Below are 23,912 nucleotides of genomic sequence, written 5' to 3'. Positions count from 1 at the left end.
CCTGAGTACGCTGATACCCCATATGTGGGGGGGACCACCGTTTGGGCGCATGGGAGGGCTCGGAAGGGAAGGAGCGCCATTGGGAATGCAGACTTAGATGGAATGGTCTGAAGGCGTCACATTGCGTTTGCAGAGCCCCTAATGTACCTAAACATTGAAACCACCCACAAGTGACACCATTTTGGAAAGTAGACCCCCTAAGGAACTCATCTAGATGTGTTGTGAGAGCTTTGAACCCCCAAGTGTTTCACTACAGTTTATAACGCAGAGCCGTGCAAATAAAAAATATTTATTTTTCCACAAAAATTATTTTTTAGCCCCCAGTTTTGTATTTTCCCAAGGGTAACAAGAAAAAATTAGACCCTATATCTTGCTGTCCAATTTGTCCTGAGTACGCTGATACCCCATATGTTGGGGTAAACCCCTGTTTGGGCACACGGGAGAGCTCGGAAGGGAAGGAGCTCTGTTTTACTTTTTCAACGCAGAATTGGCTGGAATTGAGATCGGACGCCATGTCGCGTTTGGAGAGCCCCTGATGTGCCTAAACAGTGGAAACCCCCCAATTATAACTGAAACCCTAATCCAAACAAACCCCTAACCCTAATCCCAACGGTAACCCTAACCACACCTCTAACCCAGACACATCCCTGTTATGACCTGGTGGTTAAGAGCACACGGAATGACCTGATAGTTACCAATAATATAGGACGAGTTCTGGGACGTGGGAACTCTGCTGACCGCAATCCCTAATCCTATCACACACACTAGAAATAGCCGTGGAGCGCTCCTGACGCTCCCTATGCGCCTCGTCACAGCCTAAGAACTAGCTAGCCCTGAAGATAGAAAAATAAGCCTATCTTGCCTCAGAGAAATTCCCCAAAGGAAAAGGCAGCCCCCCACATATAATGACTGTGAGTAAAGATGAAAACACAAACAGAGATGAAATAGATTTAGCAAAGTGAGGCCCGACTTACTGAACAGACCAAGGATAGGAAAGGTAGCTTTGCGGTCAGCAAAAAAACCTACAAAAGACCACGCAGAGGACGCAAAAAGACCCTCCGCACCGACTAATGGTACGGAGTCGCTCCCTCTGCGTCCCAGAGCTACCAGCAAGCAAGAATATTCAAAATAGCAAGCTGTACAGAAAAATAGCAAACAAAATAAACCCAAGCAGAACTTAGCTTATGCAGGGAAGACAGGCCACAAGAACGATCCAGGAGAGAGCAAGGCCAATACTGGAACATTGACTGGAGGCAAGGAGCAAAGAACTAAGTGGAGTTAAATAGAGCAGCACCTAACGACTTAACCTCGTCACCTGTGAAAGGAAACTCAGAAGCCGCAGCCCCACTCACATCCACCAGAGGAAGCCCATGGACAGAACCAGCCGAAGTACCATTCATGACCACAGGAGGGAGCTCGACAACAGAATTCACAACAGTACCCCCCCTTGAGGAGGGGTCACCGAACCCTCACCAGAGCCCCCAGGCCGACCAGGACGAGCCAAATGAAAGGCACGAACCAGATCGGCAGCATGTACATCGGAAGCAAAGACCCAGGAATTATCTTCCTGACCATAACCCTTCCACTTAACCAGGTACTGGAGTTTCCGTCTCGAAATACGAGAATCCAAAATCTTCTCCACCACATACTCCAACTCCCCCTCAACCAAAACCGGGGCAGGAGGATCAACGGATGGAACCACAGGTGCCACGTATCTCCGCAACAATGACCTATGGAATACATTATGGATGGAAAAAGAAGCTGGAAGGGTCAAACGAAACGACACAGGATTAAGAACCTCAGAAATCCTATACGGACCAATGAAACAAGGCTTAAACTTAGGAGAGGAAACCTTCATAGGAATATAACGAGACGACAACCAAACCAAATCCCCAACACGAAGTCGGGGACCCACACAGCGCCGGCGGTTAGCGAAACGTTGAGCCTTCTCCTGGGACAATGTCAAATTGTCCACCACATGAGTCCAAATCTGCTGCAACCTATCCACCACAGTATCTACACCAGGACAGTCCGAAGACTCAACCTGCCCTGAAGAGAAATGAGGATGGAAACCAGAATTGCAGAAAAACGGCGAAACCAAAGTAGCCGAGCTGGCTCGATTATTAAGGGCGAACTCAGCCAAAGGCAAAAAGGACACCCAATCATCCTGATCAGCAGAAACAAAGCATCTCAGATATGTTTCCAAAGTCTGATTGGTTCGTTCAGTTTGGCCATTTGTCTGAGGATGGAAAGCCGAGGAAAAAGACAAATCAATGCCCATCCTAGCACAAAAGGCTCGCCAAAACCTCGAAACAAACTGGGAACCTCTGTCCGAAACGATGTTCTCCGGAATGCCATGTAAACGAACCACATGCTGGAAAAACAATGGCACCAAATCAGAGGAGGAAGGCAATTTAGACAAGGGTACCAAATGGACCATCTTAGAGAAGCGATCACAAACCACCCAAATGACCGACATCTTTTGAGAGACAGGGAGATCCGAAATAAAATCCATAGAGATATGCGTCCAGGGCCTCTTCAGGACCGGCAAGGGCAAAAGCAACCCACTGGCACGAGAACAGCAGGGCTTAGCCCGAGCACAAGTCTCACAGGACTGCACAAAAGAACGCACATCCCGCGACAGAGACGGCCACCAAAAGGATCTAGCCACCAAATCTCTGGTACCAAAGATTCCAGGATGACCAGCCAACACCAAACAATGAACCTCAGAGATAACTCTACTCGTCCATTTATCAGGGACAAACAGTTTCTCCGCTGGGCAACGGTCAGGTCTATTAGCCTGAAATTTTTGCAGCACCCGCCGCAAATCAGGGGAGATGGCAGACAAAATTACCCCCTCTTTGAGAATACCCGTCGGCTTAGGCAAACCCGGAGAGTCGGGCAGAAAACTCCTTGACAGGGCATCAACCTTCACATTCTGAGAGCCTGGAAGGTACGAAACCATAAAGTCAAAACGGAAGAAAAACAGCGACCAACGAGCCTGTCTAGGATTCAACCGTTTGGCAGACTCGAGATAAGTTAAATTCTTGTGATCAGTCAAGACCACCACGCGATGCTTAGCTCCTTCAAGCCAATGACGCCACTCCTCGAATGCCCACTTCATGGCCAGCAACTCTCGATTGCCAACATCATAATTACGCTCAGCAGGCGAAAACTTCCTGGAAAAGAAGGCACATGGTTTCATCACCGAGCCATCAGAACTTCTTTGCGACAAAACAGCCCCTGCTCCAATCTCAGAAGCATCAACCTCGACCTGAAACGGGAGCGAAACATCTGGCTGGCACAACACAGGGGCAGAAGAAAAACGACGCTTCAACTCCTGAAAAGCTTCCACAGCAGCAGAAGACCAATTGACCACATCAGCACCCTTCTTGGTTAAATCAGTCAACAGTTTAGCAACACTAGAAAAATTATTGATGAAGCGACGATAAAAATTAGCAAAGCCCAGGAACTTTTGCAGACTCTTCAGAGATGTCGGCTGAGTCCAATCATAAATGGCCTGGACTTTAACAGGGTCCATCTCGATAGTAGAATGGGAAAAAATGAAACCCAAAAATGAAACCTTCTGAACTCCAAAGAGACACTTAGACCCCTTCACAAACAAAGAATTCGCACGCAGGACCTGAAACACCATTCTGACCTGCTTCACGTGAGACTCCCAATCATCCGAGAAGACCAAAATATCATCCAAGTATACAATCAGGAATTTATCCAGGTACTCTCGGAAGATGTCATGCATAAAGGACTGAAATACTGATGGAGCATTGGAAAGCCCGAATGGCATAACCAGGTACTCAAAATGGCCCTCAGGCGTATTAAATGCTGTTTTCCATTCATCGCCCTGTTTAATACGCACAAGATTATACGCACCACGAAGATCTATCTTGGTGAACCAACTAGCCCCCTTAATCCGAGCAAACAAATCAGACAGCAGCGGCAAGGGGTACTGAAATTTGACTGTGATTTTATTAAGAAGGCGGTAATCAATACAAGGTCTCAACGAACCATCCTTCTTGGCCACAAAAAAGAACCCCGCTCCCAATGGCGACGACGACGGGCGAATATGACCCTTCTCCAAGGATTCCTTTACATAACTCCGTATAGCGGCGTGCTCAGGCACAAACAAATTGAACTGTCGACCTTTAGGAAACTTACTACCAGGAATCAAATCGATAGCACAATCGCAATCCCTATGAGGAGGTAGGGCACTGGATTTGGGCTCATCAAATACATCCCGGTAATCCGACAAGAACTCTGGGACTTCAGAAGGGGTGGATGATGAAATAGACAGAAATGGAACATCACCATGTACCCCCTGACAACCCCAGCTGGACACAGACATAGATTTCCAATCTAATACTGGGTTATGGACCTGTAGCCAAGGCAACCCCAAAAACGACCACATCATGCAGATTATGCAACACCAAAAAGCGAATATCCTCCTGATGTGCAGGAGCCATGCACATGGTCAGTTGGGCCCAGTACTGAGGCTTATTCTTGGCCAAAGGCGTAGCATCAATTCCTCTCAATGGAATAGGATACTGCAAGGGCTCCAAGAAAAAACCACAGTGCCTAGCATACTCCAAGTCCATCAAATTCAGGGCAGCGCCTGAATCCACAAATGCCATGACAGAATAGGATGACAAAGAGCAGATCAAAGTAACGGACAAAAGAAATTTCGACTGTACCGTACCAATGGTGGCAGACCTAGCGAAACGCTTAGCGCGCTTAGGACAATCGGAGATGGCATGAGTGGAATCACCACAGTAAAAACACAGCCCATTCCGATGTCTGTGTTCTTGCCGTTCAGCTCTGGTCAAAGTCCTATCACATTGCATAGGCTCTGGTTTATGCTCAGATAATACCGCCAAATGGTGCACAGTTTTACGCTCACGTAAGCGTCGATCGATCTGAATGGCCAAAGACATAGACTCATTCAGACCAGCAGGCATGGGAAATCCCACTATGACATCCTTAAGGGCTTCAGAGAGACCCTTTCTGAAAATTGCTGCCAGAGCACATTCATTCCACTGAGTGAGCACAGACCACTTCCTAAACTTCTGACAATATATCTCTACCTCATCCTGACCCTGACACAGAGCCAGCAAGATTTTCTCTGCCTGATCCACTGAATTTGGTTCATCATAAAGCAATCCGAGCGCCAGAAAAAACGCATCAACATCACGCAATGCAGGGTCCCCTGGCGCAAGGGAAAATGCCCAGTCTTGATGGTCAGCACGTAATAAAGAAATAATGATCTTTACTTGTTGAACTGGGTCACCAGAGGAGCGGGGTTTCAAAGCTAGAAACAGTTTACAATTATTTTTGAAATTCAGAAACTTAGCTCTATCTCCAGAAAATAAATCAGGAATAGGAATTCTAGGTTCTAACATAGGATTCTGAACCACAAAGTCTTGAATGTTTTGTACTCTTGCAGTGAGATGATCCACACAAGAGGACAGACCTTTAATGTCCATCACTACACCTGTGTCCTGAACCACCCAAATGTCTAGGGGAAAAGAAAGACAAAACACAGTGCAAAGGAAAAAAAATGGTCTCAGAACTTCTCTTTTCCCTCTATTGAGAAGCATTAGTACTTTGGGCCTCCAGTACTGTTATGTCCTGGTGGTTAAGAGCACACGGAATGACCTGATAGTTACCAATAATGTAGGACGAGCTCTGGGACGTGGGAACTCTGCTGACTGCAATCCCTAATCCTATCACACACACTAGAAATAGCCGTGGAGCGCTCCTGACGCTCCCTATGCGCCTCGTCACAGCCTAAGAACTAGCTAGCCCTGAAGATAGAAAAATAAGCCTATCTTGCCTCAGAGAAATTCCCCAAAGGAAAAGGCAGCCCCCCACATATAATGACTGTGAGTAAAGATGAAAACACAAACACAGAGATGAAATAGATTTAGCAAAGTGAGGCCCGACTTACTGAACAGACCGAGGATAGGAAAGGTAGCTTTGCGGTCAGCACAAAAACCTACAAAAGACCACGCAGAGGACGCAAAAAGACCCTCCGCACCGACTAATGGTACGGAGTCGCTCCCTCTGCGTCCCAGAGCTTCCAGCAAGCAAGAATATTCAAAATAGCAAGCTGGACAGAAAAATAGCAAACAAAATAAACCCAAGCAGAACTTAGCTTATGCAGGGAAGACAGGCCACAAGAACGATCCAGGAGAGAGCAAGGCCAATACTGGAACATTGACTGGAGGCAAGGAGCAAAGAACTAAGTGGAGTTAAATAGAGCAGCACCTAACGACTTAACCTCGTCACCTGTGAAAGGAAACTCAGAAGCCGCAGCCCCACTCACATCCACCAGAGGAAGCCCATGGACAGAACCAGCCGAAGTACCATTCATGACCACAGGAGGGAGCTCGACAACAGAATTCACAACACATCCCTAACCCTAATCCCAACCCTATTCCCAACCGTAAATGTAATCCTAACCCAAACTTTAGCCCCAACCCTAACTGTAGCCCTAACCCTAGCCCCAACCCTAACCCTAGCCCTAACCCTAACCCTAGCCCTAACCCTAATGGGAAAATGGAAATAAATACATTTTTTTAATTTTTTTATTTTTCCCTAACTAAGGGGGTGATGAAGGGGGGTTTGATTTACTTTTATAGCGGGTTTTTTAGCGGATTTTTATGATTGGCAGCAGTCAGACACTGAAAGACGCTTTTTATTGCAAAAAATATTTTTTGCATTACCACATTTTGGGAGCTATAATTTTTCCATATTTGAGTCCACAGAGTCATGTGAGGTCTTGTTTTTTGCGAGACGAGTTAACGTATTTATTGGTAACATTTTCGGGCACGTGACATTTTTTGATCGCTTTTTATTCCGATGTTTGTGAGGCAGAATGATCAAATACCAGCTATTCATTAATTTCTTTTGGGGGAGGCGTTTATACCGTTCCGCGTTTGGTAAAATTGATAAAGCAGTTTTATTCTTCAGGTCAGTACGATTACAGGGATACCTCATTTATGTCATTTTTTATGTTTTGGCGCTTTTATACGATAAAACTATTTTATAGAAAAAATAATTATTTTGGCATGGCTTTATTCTCAGGACTATAACTTTTTTTATTTTTTTGCTGATGATGCTGTCTGGCAGCGCATTTTTTGTGGGATAAGATGCCGTTTTCAGCGGTACCATGGTTATTTATATGAGTCTTTTTGATCGCGTGTTATTCCACTTTTTGTTCGGCGGTATGATAATAAAGCGTTGTTTTTTGCCCCGTTTTTTTTTTTTTTTTTCTTACGGTGTTTACTGAAGGGGTTAACTAGTGGGACAGTTTTATAGGTCGGGTCGTTTTACTTTTATTGGTTTTTTTTTATTTAGATGAAATGTATTTATGGGAATAATATATATATTTTTTCTTTATTTAGGAATTATATTTTATTTATTTTTTTTACACATGTGGAAAAAATTTTTTTTTTACTTTTTTACTTTGTCCCAGGGGGGGACATCACAGAACGCTGATCTGACAGTTTGCACAGCACTGCAGGCTTACCAAGCGCCGGCTCTGAGCAGGCACTTGGTAAGCCACCTCCCTCCCTGCAGGACCCGGATGCCGCGGCCATTTTGTATCTGGGCCTGCAGCGAGGAAGGAGGTAAGAGACCCTCGCAGCAATGCGATCACATCGCGTTGCTGCGGGGGTCTCAGGGAAGCCCGCAGGGAGCCCTCTCCCTGCGCGATGCTTCCCTATACTGCCAGCACACCGTGATCATGTTTGATCGCGGTGTTCCGGGGGTTAATGTGCCGGGGGCGGTCCGTGACTGCTCCTGGCACATAGTGCCAGATGTCAGCTGCGATAGGCAGCTGACTCCCGGCCGCGATCGGTCGCGCTCCCCACGTGTGCGCAGCCGATCGCGTATGACGTACTATCCCATCACTGGGAATTAAGTCCCAGGTCACCTTGACGGGATAGTACGTCATATGGGATTAAGGGGTTAAAGCCGCATTTGTATAGTGGATTCCACTAGTCTTTCACAGCACACCTTCACATCCTCCTGTTTTATTTAAATATGTAAAATTAAAAAAAAAAAATATATATATAACAATCTGTTGGATAGTTTTGGGTGTTCTGTGTGTCTCTAATTCTGTAATTCTGTAGATAAGCCCCCGATGTTACCTGAAAGATAATAAAAAGAGGTTAGATTATACTCTCCCAGGGGCGGTCCCGCTGCGGTGGGCGTCGCTGGTCCGGTCCGGCGCCTCCTATCTTCATTCCATGACGTCCTCTTCTTGTCTTCACGCTGCGGCGCAGGCGTACTTTGTCTGCCCTGTTAAGGGCAAAGCAAAGTACTGCAGTGTGCAGGCGCCGGGAAAGGTCAGAGAGGCCCGGTGCCTGCGCACTGCAGTACTTTGCTCTGCCCTAAACAGGGCAGACAAAGTATGCCTGCGCCGGAGCTGCGCCGTGAAGACCAGAGGAGGACGTCATGGAATGAAGATAGGAGGCGCCGGTCCGGACCAGCCACGCCCTTTGGACCGGACCGCAGCGGGACCGCCCCTGGGTGAGTATAATCTAACCTCTTTTTATCATCTTTCAGGTAACATCGGGAGCTTTCTGTAATGCTGTAGATAAGCCCCTGATGACTGGGCTTGGCTAACCTTCCATTTTGGGGGTGACAGGTTCCCATTAAAGATTTTTACATAGTGTGGTGAAATATGTGTGTATATGTATATGTATATATATATATATATATATATATATATATATATATATATGTGTGTGTAGTGACATGTCTAGGGTTATATGTGTGACTAGTGATAATGTAGCATCTGTCCTGAAGGCAAGTCGCACCTAGTTGTTAGCAGGTATTTCCTTGGGATGAGTAAGACCTTTGTCTCCAAATCTCACCAGGAGGTCTGGCTAAGGCCAAGAACAATGGAACACTTGACACCTCTGAGTGCTTGGAGGGGAGAATCTAAATTGTGGCTGGAGGTAATCTATCCCTGAGAACCTCTCCACAAGAGAAATAGTATATTCATTGGGGGAGCGGCCATGGCCCAAACAGGCAGCAGTTATGATATTGGCCTGAGGGGCCGGTATAGAAACCTGACCTCAGACCAAAGTTATAAATTTAGGCTGCAGACAGAGAATTGTGTCCACATGTGAGGGCAGCCTGAGAAGCTGATGTGTTCCAACTCCATTCACCCTCCCTCAGGGAGCAGAAAGCAAATTACCAGTTAGATAATTTCTGTAAGTTTTCTCCTGTTTATTTTTACACTGTTTTGCATAAGTTGTATGTCTTTTTATTATCATATTTTTATACATTTTTCTTATTGTAAGCATTGAACTTTTGCTATTAAAGTATAAACCTTTAACAAGTTGAACATTGAATGTTCTAAAGAATCCACAGCCAAAAGGTGTGTGAGCCTTAGGCTGGAGTCACACTCAGCGTAAGACAATACGGTCCGTATATACGCCGAAAAGTCCCCAAAATAGTGGTCCGTAGCTCCTCTGTAGGCAGGGTGTTGTGAATTCCGCTCTTGGGCTCCCTCCGGTGGTTTTAAGTGGAATGGCTGCTCCTTGGATTTAGCAGTCTGCAGCTGCTTACACTAATTCTCTTTCTGCTCGGCTTTTATGCCTGGCTCTTCCCTTCAGCCAGTGCCACTTGTCAATTGTTCCTGGTTGGATTCACATCTCTGCTTGGATTTCCCTGATAGCCTGACCAGTTCAGCAAAGATAAGTCCTGGTTTTGCTCATTTCTGTCTACATGCTGTGGACTTAATTGTTCTGTGCATTCTATGTTTTTGTCCAGCTTGTCGGTATGGATTAATTCTGTTAGCTGGAAGCTCTGGGAAGCAGATTTACCCTCCACACCTTTAGTCAGGTGTGGAGATTTTTATAAACTCTGTGTGGATTTTTGTAGTTTTTAATACTGACCGCACAGTATCCTGTCCTGTCCTATCTATCTAGCTAGTATGGCCTTCTATGCTAAAATCTGATTTCATTTCTGCGTATGTTATTGTCCCCTCCTCTCACCGTCAATATTTGTGGGGGGCTATCATTCCTTTGGGGATTTTCTCTGAGGCAAGATAGGTTTCCTGTTTCTGTCTTTAGGGGAGGTTTGATCTTAGGCTGTGCCGAGGGGTCTAGGGAGTGCCAGGTACCCCCCACGGCTATTTCTAGTTGCGCTGCTAGGTTCAGGGTTTGCGGTCAGTACAGATACCACCTCCTTCAGAGCTCGTCCCATGTTGCTCCTAAATCACCAGTTCATAACAGCAGGGTGTTTCAGCGTTTTTTGCGCATGGCATCCTCCGTATGTAATCCGTATGGCATCCGTACTGCGTGTTTTTCTCACAGGCTTGCAAAACCGACATACGGCTATACAAGGGATCATGTGTAAAAAAAACCAAAACATATATACTGTCTATATATATATATATAATGTCAGTAGACACATATATGTATATATATTTTTACTTCATACAGCGCTAGATAGCTTTAAAGCCGGTAATTCAATTACCGGCTTTTGCTATCTCCTTCCTAAACCCGACATGATATGAGACATGGTTTACATACAGTAAACCATGTCATATCCCCATTTTTTTTGCATATTCCACACTACTGTTAGTAGTGTGTATATGCAAAATTTGGCTGTTCTAGCTATTAAATTAAAGGGTTAAATGGCGGAAAAAATTGGCGTGGGCTCCCGCGCAATTTTCTCCGCCAGAGTAGTAAAGCCAGTGACTGAGGGCAGATATTAATAGCCTGGAGAGGGTCCATGGTTATTGGCCCCCCCTGGCTAAAAACATCTGCCCCCAGCCACCCCAGAAAAGGCACATGTGGAAGATGCGCCTATTCTGGCACTTGGCCACTATCTTCCCACTCCCGTGTAGCAAACATTTCTATTTGAAAAATATTATATATTTTCTTACAAATATATATATTGACCACTAGGGGGAGCATTTTCCGTTTTAGACCTCAAGCAGCTATAGTAAGACTTACCAGCTTTACTCTTTGCTGGAAAATTGGGGCAGTAACTGCTGACATCACCATTTCCCTCCCTGGGGCAGAATGAAGAGCAGCATCACAGGGCAGAGCCATTTTGTGTGTGATTGCCCTGTGATCTGCTATCACCAGCAGTTACTGCACCAGAAACACAGCTACAGAGTTTACAAAAAAGCAGAACACAGTGGGCTCAGCAGCATGGTGGACTGGAGGAAAAGTGAAGATGTGGTGTTTATGTATGGAGCAGCATTATCTGAGCAGAGCTGTCTGTGACTCATCCCTCAGTAAGATAAGGAGGAGGAGATCCAGGTCTGCAGAGAATGGCCAGGCATTGTGGAGGGAGGGGAGAAATACATTGTATGGCAGAGAGAGAGAGGCAGGCTGTGAATGCAGCTTACTGGAGATCACAGGGTCTGTGTGTGAGGAGGCGGAGACAGAGCAGGAGAAGCACACAGGGAGGACAGCCTGTGAGAGCAGAGGATGTCTACCCAGGACGTGCAGTGCAGTGCCTGGAGTACAGAGGAGCATGGAGATAAATCACCAGCACTCCCCATCCTCCGGTTCCAGTGAGTGCTTCTCTCCTGTGATAGAAAGTAAGTGGAGCTCGGCAGATAGCACTGCTATTATAAAATGGCGTCCAGTCACACCTACAGCAGTGAGTTGTGCAGCCCACAGAGGCGTGCCCAGCTCACTGCTAAAGCAGCTACAATGTTAGAGATAGGGTCAGCTCCGGTCTATTATCTCCTATGTCCATGGGGTGCCGTAAAATGACACTGACAGTGTCATGAACTGCTGTGAAACCAAGATGTCAGCCCCCAGTGCCTTCTTTAAACTCATATTACACATGTAATCTGTTTCACATGCATTTAAAACTTGGTTATAGCAGCATGTTATGCTACATTACAGTGATTTATTAATGATCTACAAACACGGTACCTTCCCTTTAAGTAGAAATGTTCAAAAATATAAAACTCAAGGATATTTTATTAAAAAAAATGTTTTTTTGTCTTTGCAGATGGGAGATCAGAGGGACAGCTGACATCTTCAATTTTTAAATCTGATAATCTTGAGATCCTACAAGATACAACTAATGTGAATGCCATTACTCCAGATATATCGACATCCATTTACAGCAAAGATCTGTCATCCGATCCTATGAAACAGGTCCCATCTTCTGATTCATTACTGACTACTAAGGAAAATCAAAGTCACAAAAGAGGCATTAAAAAACAAACTGCTCGTAAAGCAAAGAAGTCATTTTCATGTTCAGAATGTGGGAAATGTTTTAACCAGAAATCGGATTTGGTTAATCACCATAGAATTCACACAGGGGAGAAGCCTTTTTCCTGTTCAGAATGTGGGAAATGTTTTAACCAGAAAGGGAATCTAGTAAGTCACCAGAGAACTCATACAGGTGAGAAGCCCTTTTTCTGTTCAGAATGTGGGAAATGTTTTACCCACAAAGAGAAACTTGTTACACACCAAATAACTCACACAGGGGAGAAGCCTTTTTCCTGTTCAGAATGTGGGAAATGTTTTACCCACAAAGAGAAACTTGTTACACACCAAATAACTCACACAGGGGAGAAGCCTTTTTCCTGTTCAGATTGTGGGGAATGTTTTAACCATAAAGGGAGTCTAGTTAGTCACCAGAGAACTCATACAGGGGAGATGCCTTTTTCCTGTTCAGAATGTGGGAAATGTTTTAACCAGAAATCAGATTTGGTTAATCACCGTAGAATTCACACAGGGGAGAAGCCTTTTTCTTGTTCAGAATGTAAGAAATGTTTTAACCAGAAAGGGAATCTAGTAAGTCACCAGAGAACTCATACAGGGGAGATGCCTTTTTCCTGTTCAGAATGTGGGAAATGTTTTAACCAGAAATCAGATTTGGTTAATCACCGTAGAATTCACACAGGGGAGAAGCCTTTTTCCTGTTCAGAATGTGGGAAATGTTTTAACCAGAAAGGGAATCTAGTAAGTCACCAGAGAACTCACACAGGGGAGAAGCCATTTTCCTGTTCAGAATGTGGGAAATGTTTTACCCAGAAAGAGAACCTTGTTACACACCAAATAACTCACACAGTGGAGAAGCCTTTTTCCTGTTCAGAATGTGGGAAATGTTTTAACCAGAAAGGGAGTCTAGTTAGTCACCAGAGAACTCATACAGGGGAGATGCCTTTTTCCTGTTCAGAATGTGGGAAATGTTTTAACCAGAAAGCTATTCTTGTTAGACATCAGAGAAGTCACACAGGGGAGAAGCCTTTTTCATGTCCAGTATGTGGGAAATGTTTTAACCGGAAATGGCTTCTTGTTAGTCACCAGAGAACTCACACAGGGGAGAAGCCTTTTTCCTGTTCAGAATGTGGGAAATGTTTTAACCAGAAATGGAATCTAGTAAGTCACCAGAGAGCTCATACAGGTGAGAAGCCCTTTTCCTGTTCAAAATGTGGGAAATGTTTTACCCACAAAGAGAAACTTGTTACACACCAAATAACTCACACAGGGGAGAAGCCTTTTTCCTGTTCAGAATGTGGGAAATGTTTTACCCACAAAGAGAAACTTGTTACACACCAAATAACTCACACAGGGGAGAAGCCTTTTTCCTGTTCAGAATGTGGGAAATGTTTTAACCAGAAAGGGAATCTAGTTAGTCACCAGAGAACTCATACAGGGGAGAAGCCTTTTTCCTGTTCAGATTGTGGGAAATGTTTTAACCAGAAAGGGAGTCTAGTTAGTCACCAGAGAACTCATACAGGGGAGATGCCTTTTTCCTGTTCAGAATGTGGGAAATGTTTTAACCAGAAAGGCAGTCTAGTTAGTCACCAAAGAACTCATACAGGGGAGATGCCTTTTTCCTGTTCAGATTGTGGGAAATGTTTTAATCAGAAAGGGAGTCTAGTTAGTCACCATAGAACTCATACAGGGGAGAAGCCTTTTTCCTGTTCAGAATGTGGGAAATGTTTTAACCAGAAATCAGATTTGGTTAATCACCGTAGAATTCACACAGGGGAGAAGCCTTTTTCCTGTTCAGAATGTGGGAAATGTTTTAACCAGAAAGGGAATCTAGTAAGTCACCAGAGAACTCATACAGGGGAGAAGCCCTTTTCCTGTTCAGAATGTGGGAAATGTTTTACCCACAAAGAGAAACTTGTTACACACCAAATAACTCACACAGGGGAGAAGCCCTCTTCTTGTTCAGAATGTGGGAAATGTTTTAACCAGAAAGGGAATCTAGTTAGTCACCAGAGAACTCATACAGGGGAGAAGCTTTTTTCATGTCCAGAATGTGGGAAATGATTTAACCGGAAATGGCTTCTTGTTAGTCACCAGAAAACTTATACAGATGAGAAGCCCTTTTCCTGTTCAGAATGTGGGAAATGTTTTACCCACAAAGAGAAACTTTTTGCACACCAAATAACTCACACAGGGGAGAAGTCTATTTCCTGTTCAGAATGTGGGAAATGTTTTAACCAGAAAGGGAGTCTAGTTAGTCAACAGAGAACTCATACAGGGGAGATGCCTTTTTCCTGTTCAGAATGTGGGAAATGTTTAAACCAGAAAGCGCTTCTTGTTAGACATCAGAGAAGTCATACAGGGGAAGAAGCCTTTTTCCTGTTCAGAATGTGGGAAATGTTTTATCCAGAAATGGCATCTTGGTAGTCACCAGAGAGCTCACACAGGTGAGAAGCCTTTTTCCTGTTCAGAATGTGGGAAATGTTTTAACCAGAAAGGGAGTCTAGTTAGTCACCAGAGAACTCGCACAGGAGAGAAGCCTTTTTCCTGTTCAGAATATGGGAAATGTTTTACCCACAAAGAGGAACTTTTTACACACCAAATAACTCACACAGGACAGAAGCCTTTTTCCTGTTCAGAATGTGGGAAATGTTTTAACCAGAAAGGGAGTCTAGTTAGTCACCAGAGAACTCACACAGGGGAGAAGCCTTTTTCCTGTTCAGAATGTGGGAAATATTTTAACCAGAAAGCGATTCTTGTTAGACATCAGAGAAGTCACACAGGGGAGAAGCCTTTTTCCTGTTCAGAATGTGGGAAATGTTTTAAATGGAAACAGCTTCTTGTTAGACATCAGTGCAGTCACACAGAGGAGAACCCTTTTTCGTTTTCTTAATGTGGGAAATATTTTACTTGGAAATCAACTGTTGATAAACATCAGAGACTTCACATAGGGGAGAAGCCTTTTTTATGTTCATAATGTTGGAATAGTTTTAACCAAAATTGAATCTTCTTAAATGGGTTGTCTCTTGTCATTCCTCATGTTTGCTGACAAAAGGATAAAATTAAACTTTATTAATTCCAAATGTAAAACTATACCCATAATTCACCCCCTTAAGGTTAGTCAGTAGGTGACTAATAGAAAAAACATGTACCCCACAGTTCAGTATATAGGGTGAGGTGACGTATATACACTCACTCTCTAAGCCTCTCATTTCTATGGGTTTCATCATCCTCACCAAAGGCAACTCATCAGGAGACTATTTAATATTGATCTATATTGAAGCGAGACTAGACGGAAAAAAAACAAAATCAGGTATCATGTTATCCGAAACAGTCAGAAAACCAGCCACATATTGCAAATTCCAGACCTCAAACTATATACTTTGTAAGTTTATAAGCTACTCCAGTGTCAGGAATAGATAGTATGTGACAATACAGTATAATTCTTGTGTTTTCCTCCTATAGGGACTGCCCTAGTTTGGTGTTATAACAGCTGTTAATTAGTAGTGCAGACAAATTGTCCTAGACTAAACTCCGTTTTCAGACGGCCCAGTATGTACCACTCAGGGAAAACTTACCTGCTCCAAAGATCAATAGCAGCTTCTAACTAATGGCCATGCTGCGGTCTGTCAAGGAATGAGTGCAATATCGTTATAGAGACTAGGGATGTGTGCAATCATAATGTCTGGAGGATCTGTGCCATTATTTAGTATGAATATGGAAATTATCTCTGAAAGTTAAATATACTGTATTGTCACATACTATCTATTCCTGACACTGGAGTGGCTTATAAACTTACGAAGTATATAGTTTGAGGTCTGGGATCTGCCAATATGTGGCTGGTTTTCTGACTATTTCCGATAACATGATTTTAGTTTTTTTTTGTCTAGTCTCGCTTGAATATAGTTCAATATTAAATAGTCTCCTGATGAGTCGCCTCTGGTGAGGACGATGAAACCCGTAGACATGAGAGGCTTGGAGAGTGAGTGTGTATACGTCACCTCACCCTATATACTGAACTGTGGGGTACATGTTTTTTCTATTAGTCACCTACTGACTAACCTTCAGGGGGTGAATTATGGGTATAGTTGTACATTTGGAATTAATAAAGTTTAGTTTTATCCTTTTGTCAGTGAATCTTCTAATCAAGGGATCATTTTATAAATAATTATATCTTAGAATTTTTTTTTCTCAGTGAACTCATTCCTCATGTTTGGCCTCATTAAAATAAAAACACTCATACTCCTGAAGTGATGGCCAGGGGACCACCACGGTGCAGAAAGACTACTGTACAAAAGATGAGGTGCAAACAACAAAGGGTAGATTTATTGGAAGGCAATGAATGAAGAGAATGAGGAAGATGCAAACAGGGATATACAATGGCAACAGACAATTTACAAGAGTTATGAATTTTAACTTTTCCGTAAAACAGCAAGGTGCTACAACTATTGCAGACTCAAAATATGTCTAACAAGCAAATGTAAACAATAAACAAGTGATGATGCTACTCTATGTATAACCTCCCTGGCCTTTACTAAGCAGGCCACACGGCTCCCGTGTACTGACTATGGAAGACTACACTAGGCCCTAACAGGTGCACCAAACAGGAACAAACTCACGGTGATGTTGGAGAATCAGGTCCAGTCCCAGGGGACCCCCAGCAGTCTAATACGGTGGTGCGCACGGCTTTATGTCAGCTCTGTGAAACGTGGTCTCCTCCTTGCTTCTGGATCCTAGGGATGCTCCTGGAAACTGTAAATCCCTTTCTCTGTATCTTCGTGGCTCTCTTGCAGCTATATCAGGACACAGTTCTTCTCTCTTTCAGCTATCAGCACAAAAAGTCTTCTCTGCAGCAGCCTCTGCTCACACACGCTGCTCAAGCTCCACACCTGCACTCTGCACAGACTAGCTCATTACAACGATTATTGCAGGGGAGATGCAGAACATTCCATCATGCCAGACAAGGGGGTGCAGCCTCTTAAAGTGACAGCGTGTTCCTTACTTTCCATAACAGCACCACCCTCTTACACTACGCTGGCGTGCCCGGTCCACTTCAGCGGTGTCGAGACTCACTGTCCCGGGGCTTATGTGAGGTTGTTACATCACACGAGTCCTGCACCCGATCAGCGGCAGCTTCACTGCTCCTTCCTTCGGACGTATTGAACATGAACAGGAAGCCAGGGCCGCGGCTGCTCTCTGCCTCATGGTGCTTGATTTGTCCGAAGGTGGGGAGAGTGACGTCAGCGCTGATTGGGCACAGGGCTCACATGATGTAAAAACCTCAAAAGAAACCCAAGAACACAAACGCCAAAAGCACTGAAACGGCGCCACCATGGGAGGTTTGTATGAGGATTTTTATTTTAACAGGACCAAACATGAGGAATGATAAGGGCTTGTCCAACTAATTGTCAACCTTTATCAACAGCAAAAATCCCACACAGGGAAAAGCCATTATTATCCCTACAGTGTGAGAAATGAATTACAGGAAAATCGTATTTTCCTCAGACTGGGAGAAACTATATATGTTATTGACAAATTGTACAAAAACATGATGCATGCATTCAAGAATCGAATATTACCGTATATGGGAGTTTTATAGAATAAACAAAATACCAACAGAAAATAAATGACCCAAAACAAACATTTATCAGTAAAAATAACTCATCTTTATTAAGTATAAAAGAACTGCGCCATTTTCTGATACCCGTCGCGTCTCCACTTTTCATGATCTTGGGTTGGGTGAAGGCTTATTTTTTGCGTGCTGAGCTGATTTTTTTAATGATACCATTCTGGGGGTAATTTTTTTTGTATTGATAGATCAAGCGATTCTGAACGCGGCGATACCAATTATGTGTATGTTTGATTTTTTTTTTATTGTTTTATTTTGAATGGGGCGAAAGGGGGTGATGTGAACTTTTATATATTTTTAATTTTTGTTATATTTTTAAAAACTTTTTTTTTTACTTTTGGCATTGTGAAGACATACAGCATTGTATCTTAATTAACCAGACAACTATTTTTAGCAAGCGAAGAATAATAAAATGTTATCTGTATGTTGGCTTTCAAATGTAAGTGTTGATTTCTGGTTGGTCAAGAAAACAGACTTTTGTTTGTGTAGGCCAGTAATCTTGACTTTTATTGTGCGCTTATCCTTAATCACTACTGATGTTTGCTGATATGCTAATTATGCATTGCATTATGGATTCAGTTTGTTGACTTCTAAGAGAGGGAAAAACTATGCAAATAGTTTAAATAATCAAGTAATGCTACTTGATCTCATCTTCATTGTTACCCTTTATGTAAATACTGAATGAGGGACACTTGTTAAGTCTAAAAATAAGTTACATGCCTCTGTATAAAGAGACTGAGAGAGAAACAGCCAGAAAGATTCTGCCAAGACATCTATACATCTCAAAAGGACCAGAGACAGGACAGCAGCCATTTTACACCATGGCTCCATTACAAGGGACACGGATATAGCATTCTATAGGGAACAACCTAGGGGTTTTCAACCTCGGTTGGAAGAATACAGATCTGCTCTATTGACCATCTCTGAACCATGGATACGTTTGGAGAAGCCAGGTTGTGATCCTCAGATCAACTGGCCTTGTACCTTGAGTGGACTCAATAGACTGTCATCTTCCTACACTCGTTACCTCTTCTCTGTGTGCGTGCCACTGGTAGAGTAACCAACCCTGGAAGATGAAGCCAGTTTGTGATCCTCAGATCAACTGGCCTTGTATGGACTGAATGGACTGTTATCTTCCCATGCTAGCCGTTGCCTCCTCTCTGTGTTTGCCACAGGTGGGTTAGCGACCGTGGAAGATCTGAAGACACGGCTAGAGTTGAGCGACCTTGACCTTTTTAGAGTCGAGCCGGGTTTCGCGAAACCCGACTATCTCAAAAGTCGGGTCGAGTGAAATCGGCTGATTATGACGTAAAGTCGGGATCGACCGAAACACGAAACCCAATGCAAGTCAATGGGGCAGCATAGTCGGCAGTGAGTGGGGGCCAGGAAAACACCTAGAGTGCCCATTTTAATGTCAAAACCATCCATTCTTCTTAATGAAGCTTGTCAAGCGTAATTTACCTTATAATAATTGGAAGGCATTTGAAATTGGGGTTCATTTGGCTAAAGTTGTGGTGGGTAGGGCTGGTTCAAGTAATTAGTGGGCCCAGGAAATCTGGACCACGTCACGGCAGTGGAGCAGGGAGAGGTAAGTATTTCAACTTTGCAAGTGCTGTGAACCTGAGCAAGCAGGGGGGGCCCACTCGTTGGCATTGGCACTGGCACAGGGCCCCTCAAAGTACAGCGGTGTGTTTGCACGGCGGGGGCGCCTCCCACCGGCAGCAACACTTTTGCGTACCATGAGAGACCCTGTGCCAGTGACGTCGCCAACTAGTATTCCTCCCCCCACCTGATGAAGGAACCTGCACTTTCATCTGCACCTTCCTGTTTCTCCCCGTGTAAGGTGGTATGGTATGCGGGAAGGGGGACCTGACTTTCAGCAGGGTCACAATCTTGCAGTATAGCGTGCACGGGAAATGTTGCGTTATGGGTCAATGTACCAGCAGACTCATCTATCACTGGCTGGGCAATGGGCAGGATGAGGAGGAAACACAGATATAGGCCCAAAGAATAAAGTGGGGTAAATGCAGTTCAAAATTGGTAACACAGGACTAATCAGGGGGCATTGCAGTGGAGGACAACTGGAATGAGAGGCTGACACAGAGAGTAGGCCCAAATCAGTAAGTAGTCGAAATGCAGTTCAAAATTGGCAACAGTAGTAAACAGGCGGCACAGCTTTGTTCAGTGGAGGAGAACAGCAAGGAGTGGCAGACACCGATAGTAGGCCCCAACCCAACTAGTAGGTCAAATGCAGTCTAACATTAACAACTACTTAACGAGCGCCTGAAAACGGAATTTAAGGACAGGAAACCAGGAGAACAGCAAGGAGCGGCAGACACCGATAGTAGGCCCCAAACCAACTAGTACGCCAAATGCAGTTGTTCCGTTTAACCACAATTTAATGAGAGCCTGAAGATAGAAGTTCAGGAAAGGCAACCTGGAGAACACCTTGGAGTGGAACACACCATCTCTCTACACCCCATACCCAATTTGTAGGTCTAATGCAGCGTAGTTTCCAACAACTACTAAACGAGAGCATGATGATCGAAGCATTGGCGAGGAAACCTGGGGAACACCTTGGAGTGGAACACACCATCTCTCTACACCCCATACCCAATTTGTAGGCCTAATGCAGCGTAGTTTCCAACAACTACTAAACGAGAGCATGATGATCGAAGCATTGGCGAGGAAACCTGGGGAACACCTTGGAGTGGAACACACCATCTCTCTACAGTGGAACACACCATCTCTCTACACCCCATACCCAATTTGTAGGCCCAATGCAGCGTAGTTTCCAACAACTACTAAACGAGAGCCGGAAGATCGAAGCTCAGGAAAGGCAACCTGGAGAACACCTTGGAGTGGAACACACCATCTCTCTACACCCCATACCCAATTTGTAGGCCCAATGCAGCGTAGTTTCCAACAACTACTAAACGAGAGCCGGAAGATCGAAGCAATGGAGAGGAAACCTGGGGAACACCTTGGAGTGTAACACACCATCTCTCTACACCCTGTTGTGAATTCTGTGGCTGAATTCACTCCTGTGGTCACAAGTGGTACTGCAGCTTCTGAGCCTCCTCCCTCAGGTGTTCTGGGGAGCTCGTTAACTGCTTCATTACTTAACTCCGCCTGATGCTGCTATCCTTGCTCCTTGTCAATGTTTCAGTGTTGGATCTGAGCTTCTCCTGATTGTTCCTGTGACCTGCTGCTCTGTATAGCTAAGTGCCTTTTTCTTTTTTGTTGCTTTTTTTCTGTCCAGCTTTTCTTTTGTTTCGCTGGAAGCTCTGAGACGCAAAGGGTGTACCGCCGTGCCGTTAGTTCGGCACGGTGGTTTTTTTTTGCCCCCTTTGCGTGGTTTTGCTTTAGGGTTTTTTGTAGACTGCAAAGTTCGCTTTACTGTCCTCGCTCTGTCCTAGAATATCGGGCCCCACTTTGCTGAATCTATTTCATCCCTACGTTTTGTCTGTTCATCTTACTCACAGTCATTATATGTGGGGGGCTGCCTTTTCCTTTGGGGAATTTCTCTGGGGCAAGTCAGGCCTATTTTTCTATCTTCAGGCTAGCTAGTTTCTTAGGCTGTGCCGAGTTGCCTAGGTAGTTGTTAGGCGCAATCCACAGCCGCTTTTAGTTGTGTTTAGGATAGGATCAGGTGTGCAGTCTACAGAGTTTCCACGTCTCAGAGCTCGTTCTTGTATTTTTGGGTATTTGTCAGATCACTGTGTGCGCTCTGATCGCTAAGCGCACTGTGTTTCTGGATTGCCTTCATAACACCTGTCATTAGCAAACATAACAGTACAAGGAGCCAAACTAATGATTCTCAATAGAGGGAAAGAAAAAGTTCTGACATCATTTTTTTTTTTTTTCTGCTCTGTGTTCATTTTTTTTTTTCCCCTAGACATTTGGGTGATTCTGGACACAGGTGTGGACATGGATATTCAGGGTCTGTGCTCTTCAATGGATAATCTCGTTATAAATGTACAAAAAATTCAAGATACTATTGATCAGAAATCTATGTTAGAACCAAGAATTCCTATTCCTGATTTGTTTTTTGGAGATAGAACTAAGTTTCTAAGTTTCAAAAATAATTGTAAGCTATTTCTGGCCTTGAAACCTCATTCTTCTGGTAATCCTATTCAACAGGTTTTGATTATTATTTCTTTTTTGCGCGGCGACCCTCAAGACTGGGCATTTTCTCTTGCGCCAGGAGACCCTGCATTGAGTAGTGTCGATGCGTTTTTCCTGGCGCTCGGATTGCTGTACGATGAGCCTAATTCAGTGGATCAGGCTGAGAAAAATTTGCTGGCTTTGTGCCAGGGTCAGGATGATATAGAAGTATATTGTCAGAAATTTAGGAAATGGTCAGTACTCACTCAGTGGAATGAATCTGCGCTGGCAGCTTTGTTCAGAAAGGGTCTCTCTGAGGCTCTTAAGGATGTCATGGTGGGATTTCCTATGCCTGCTGGTTTGAATGAGTCTTTGTCTTTGGCCATTCAGATCGGTCGACGCTTGCGCGAGCGTAAATCTGTGCACCATTTGGCGGTACTGCCTGAGGTTAAACCTGAGCCTATGCAGTGCGATAGGACTATGACTAGAGTTGAACGGCAGGAATACAGACGTCTGAATGGTCTGTGTTTCTACTGTGGTGATTCCACTCATGCTATTTCTGATTGTCCTAAGCGCACTAAGCGGTCCGCTAGGTCTGCCGTCATTGGTACTGTACAGTCCAAATTCCTTCTGTCCATTACCTTGATATGCTCTTTGTCGTCGTTTTCTGTCATGGCGTTTGTGGATTCGGGCGCTGCCCTGAATCTTATGGATTTGGATTATGCTAAACGTTGTGGGTTTTTCTTGGAGCCTTTGCGGTGTCCTATTCCATTGAGAGGAATTGATGCTACACCTTTGGCCAAGAATAAACCTCAATACTGGGCCCAGCTGACCATGTGCATGGCTCCTGCACATCAGGAAGTTATTCGCTTTCTGGTGTTGCATAATCTGCATGATGTGGTCGTGTTGGGGTTGCCATGGCTACAAACCCATAATCCAGTATTGGATTGGAATTCCATGTCGGTATCCAGCTGGGGTTGTCAGGGGGTACATGGTGATGTTCCATTTTTGTCGATTTCGTCATCCACCCCTTCTGAGGTCCCAGAGTTCTTGTCTGATTATCAGGATGTATTTGAAGAGCCCAAGTCCGATGCTCTACCTCCGCATAGGGATTGTGATTGTGCTATCAATTTGATTCCTGGTAGTAAATTCCCTAAAGGTCGATTATTTAATTTATCCGTGCCCGAACATGCCGCTATGCGCAGTTATGTGAAGGAATCCCTGGAGAAGGGACATATTCGCCCATCGTCATCACCACTGGGAGCAGGGTTCTTCTTTGTAGCCAAGAAGGATGGTTCGCTGAGACCGTGTATTGATTACCGCCTTCTTAATAAGATCACTGTTAAATTTCAGTATCCCTTGCCATTGTTATCTGACTTGTTTGCTCGGATTAAGGGGGCTAGTTGGTTCACTAAGATAGATCTTCGTGGTGCGTATAATCTGGTGAGAATCAGGCAAGGAGATGAATGGAAAACTGCATTCAATACGCCCGAGGGTCATTTTGAGTATCTAGTGATGCCGTTCGGACTTGCCAATGCTCCATCTGTGTTTCAGTCTTTTATGCATGACATCTTCCGTGAGAATCTGGATAAATTCCTGATTGTTTACTTGGATGACATTTTGATCTTCTCAGATGATTGGGAGTCTCATGTGAAGCAGGTCAGAATGGTTTTTCAGGTCCTGCGTGCTAACTCTTTGTTTGTGAAGGGATCAAAGTGTCTCTTCGGTGTGCAGAAAGTTTCATTTTTAGGGTTCATCTTTACCCCTTCTACTATCGAGATGGATACAGTTAAGGTCCAAGCCATCCAGGATTGGATTCAGCCGACATCTCTGAAAAGTCTGCAAAAGTTCCTGGGCTTTGCTAATTTTTATCGTCGCTTCATCTGTAATTTTTCTAGCATTGCCAAACCATTGACCGATTTGACCAAGAAGGGTGCTGATTTGGT

General features: G+C 44.3%; 1 protein-coding gene across 1 annotated transcript in view; it reads left to right on the top strand.

Annotated features, from left to right (window-relative positions):
* The window catches only part of LOC138662960 (zinc finger protein 585A-like), a 128,820-nt gene extending 114,518 nt beyond the window's left edge, over nucleotides 1–14,302 (top strand). Inside the window, exon 6 of the mRNA XM_069748981.1 lies at nucleotides 12,010–14,302. Within this exon, the coding sequence (XP_069605082.1) occupies nucleotides 12,010–14,294 (2,285 nt within the window). The 3' untranslated portion in view covers nucleotides 14,295–14,302. The remainder of the gene's footprint in view (nucleotides 1–12,009) is intronic.
* The last annotated feature ends 9,610 nt before the right edge of the window (nucleotides 14,303–23,912 follow it).

Source organism: Ranitomeya imitator, chromosome 2, assembly GCF_032444005.1.
Source record: "Ranitomeya imitator isolate aRanImi1 chromosome 2, aRanImi1.pri, whole genome shotgun sequence".
NCBI classification, from domain to species: Eukaryota; Metazoa; Chordata; class Amphibia; order Anura; family Dendrobatidae; genus Ranitomeya; species Ranitomeya imitator.
The sequence above is the reverse complement of the archived record's forward strand: the minus strand, read 5'-3'. Positions and strand labels throughout refer to the sequence as shown.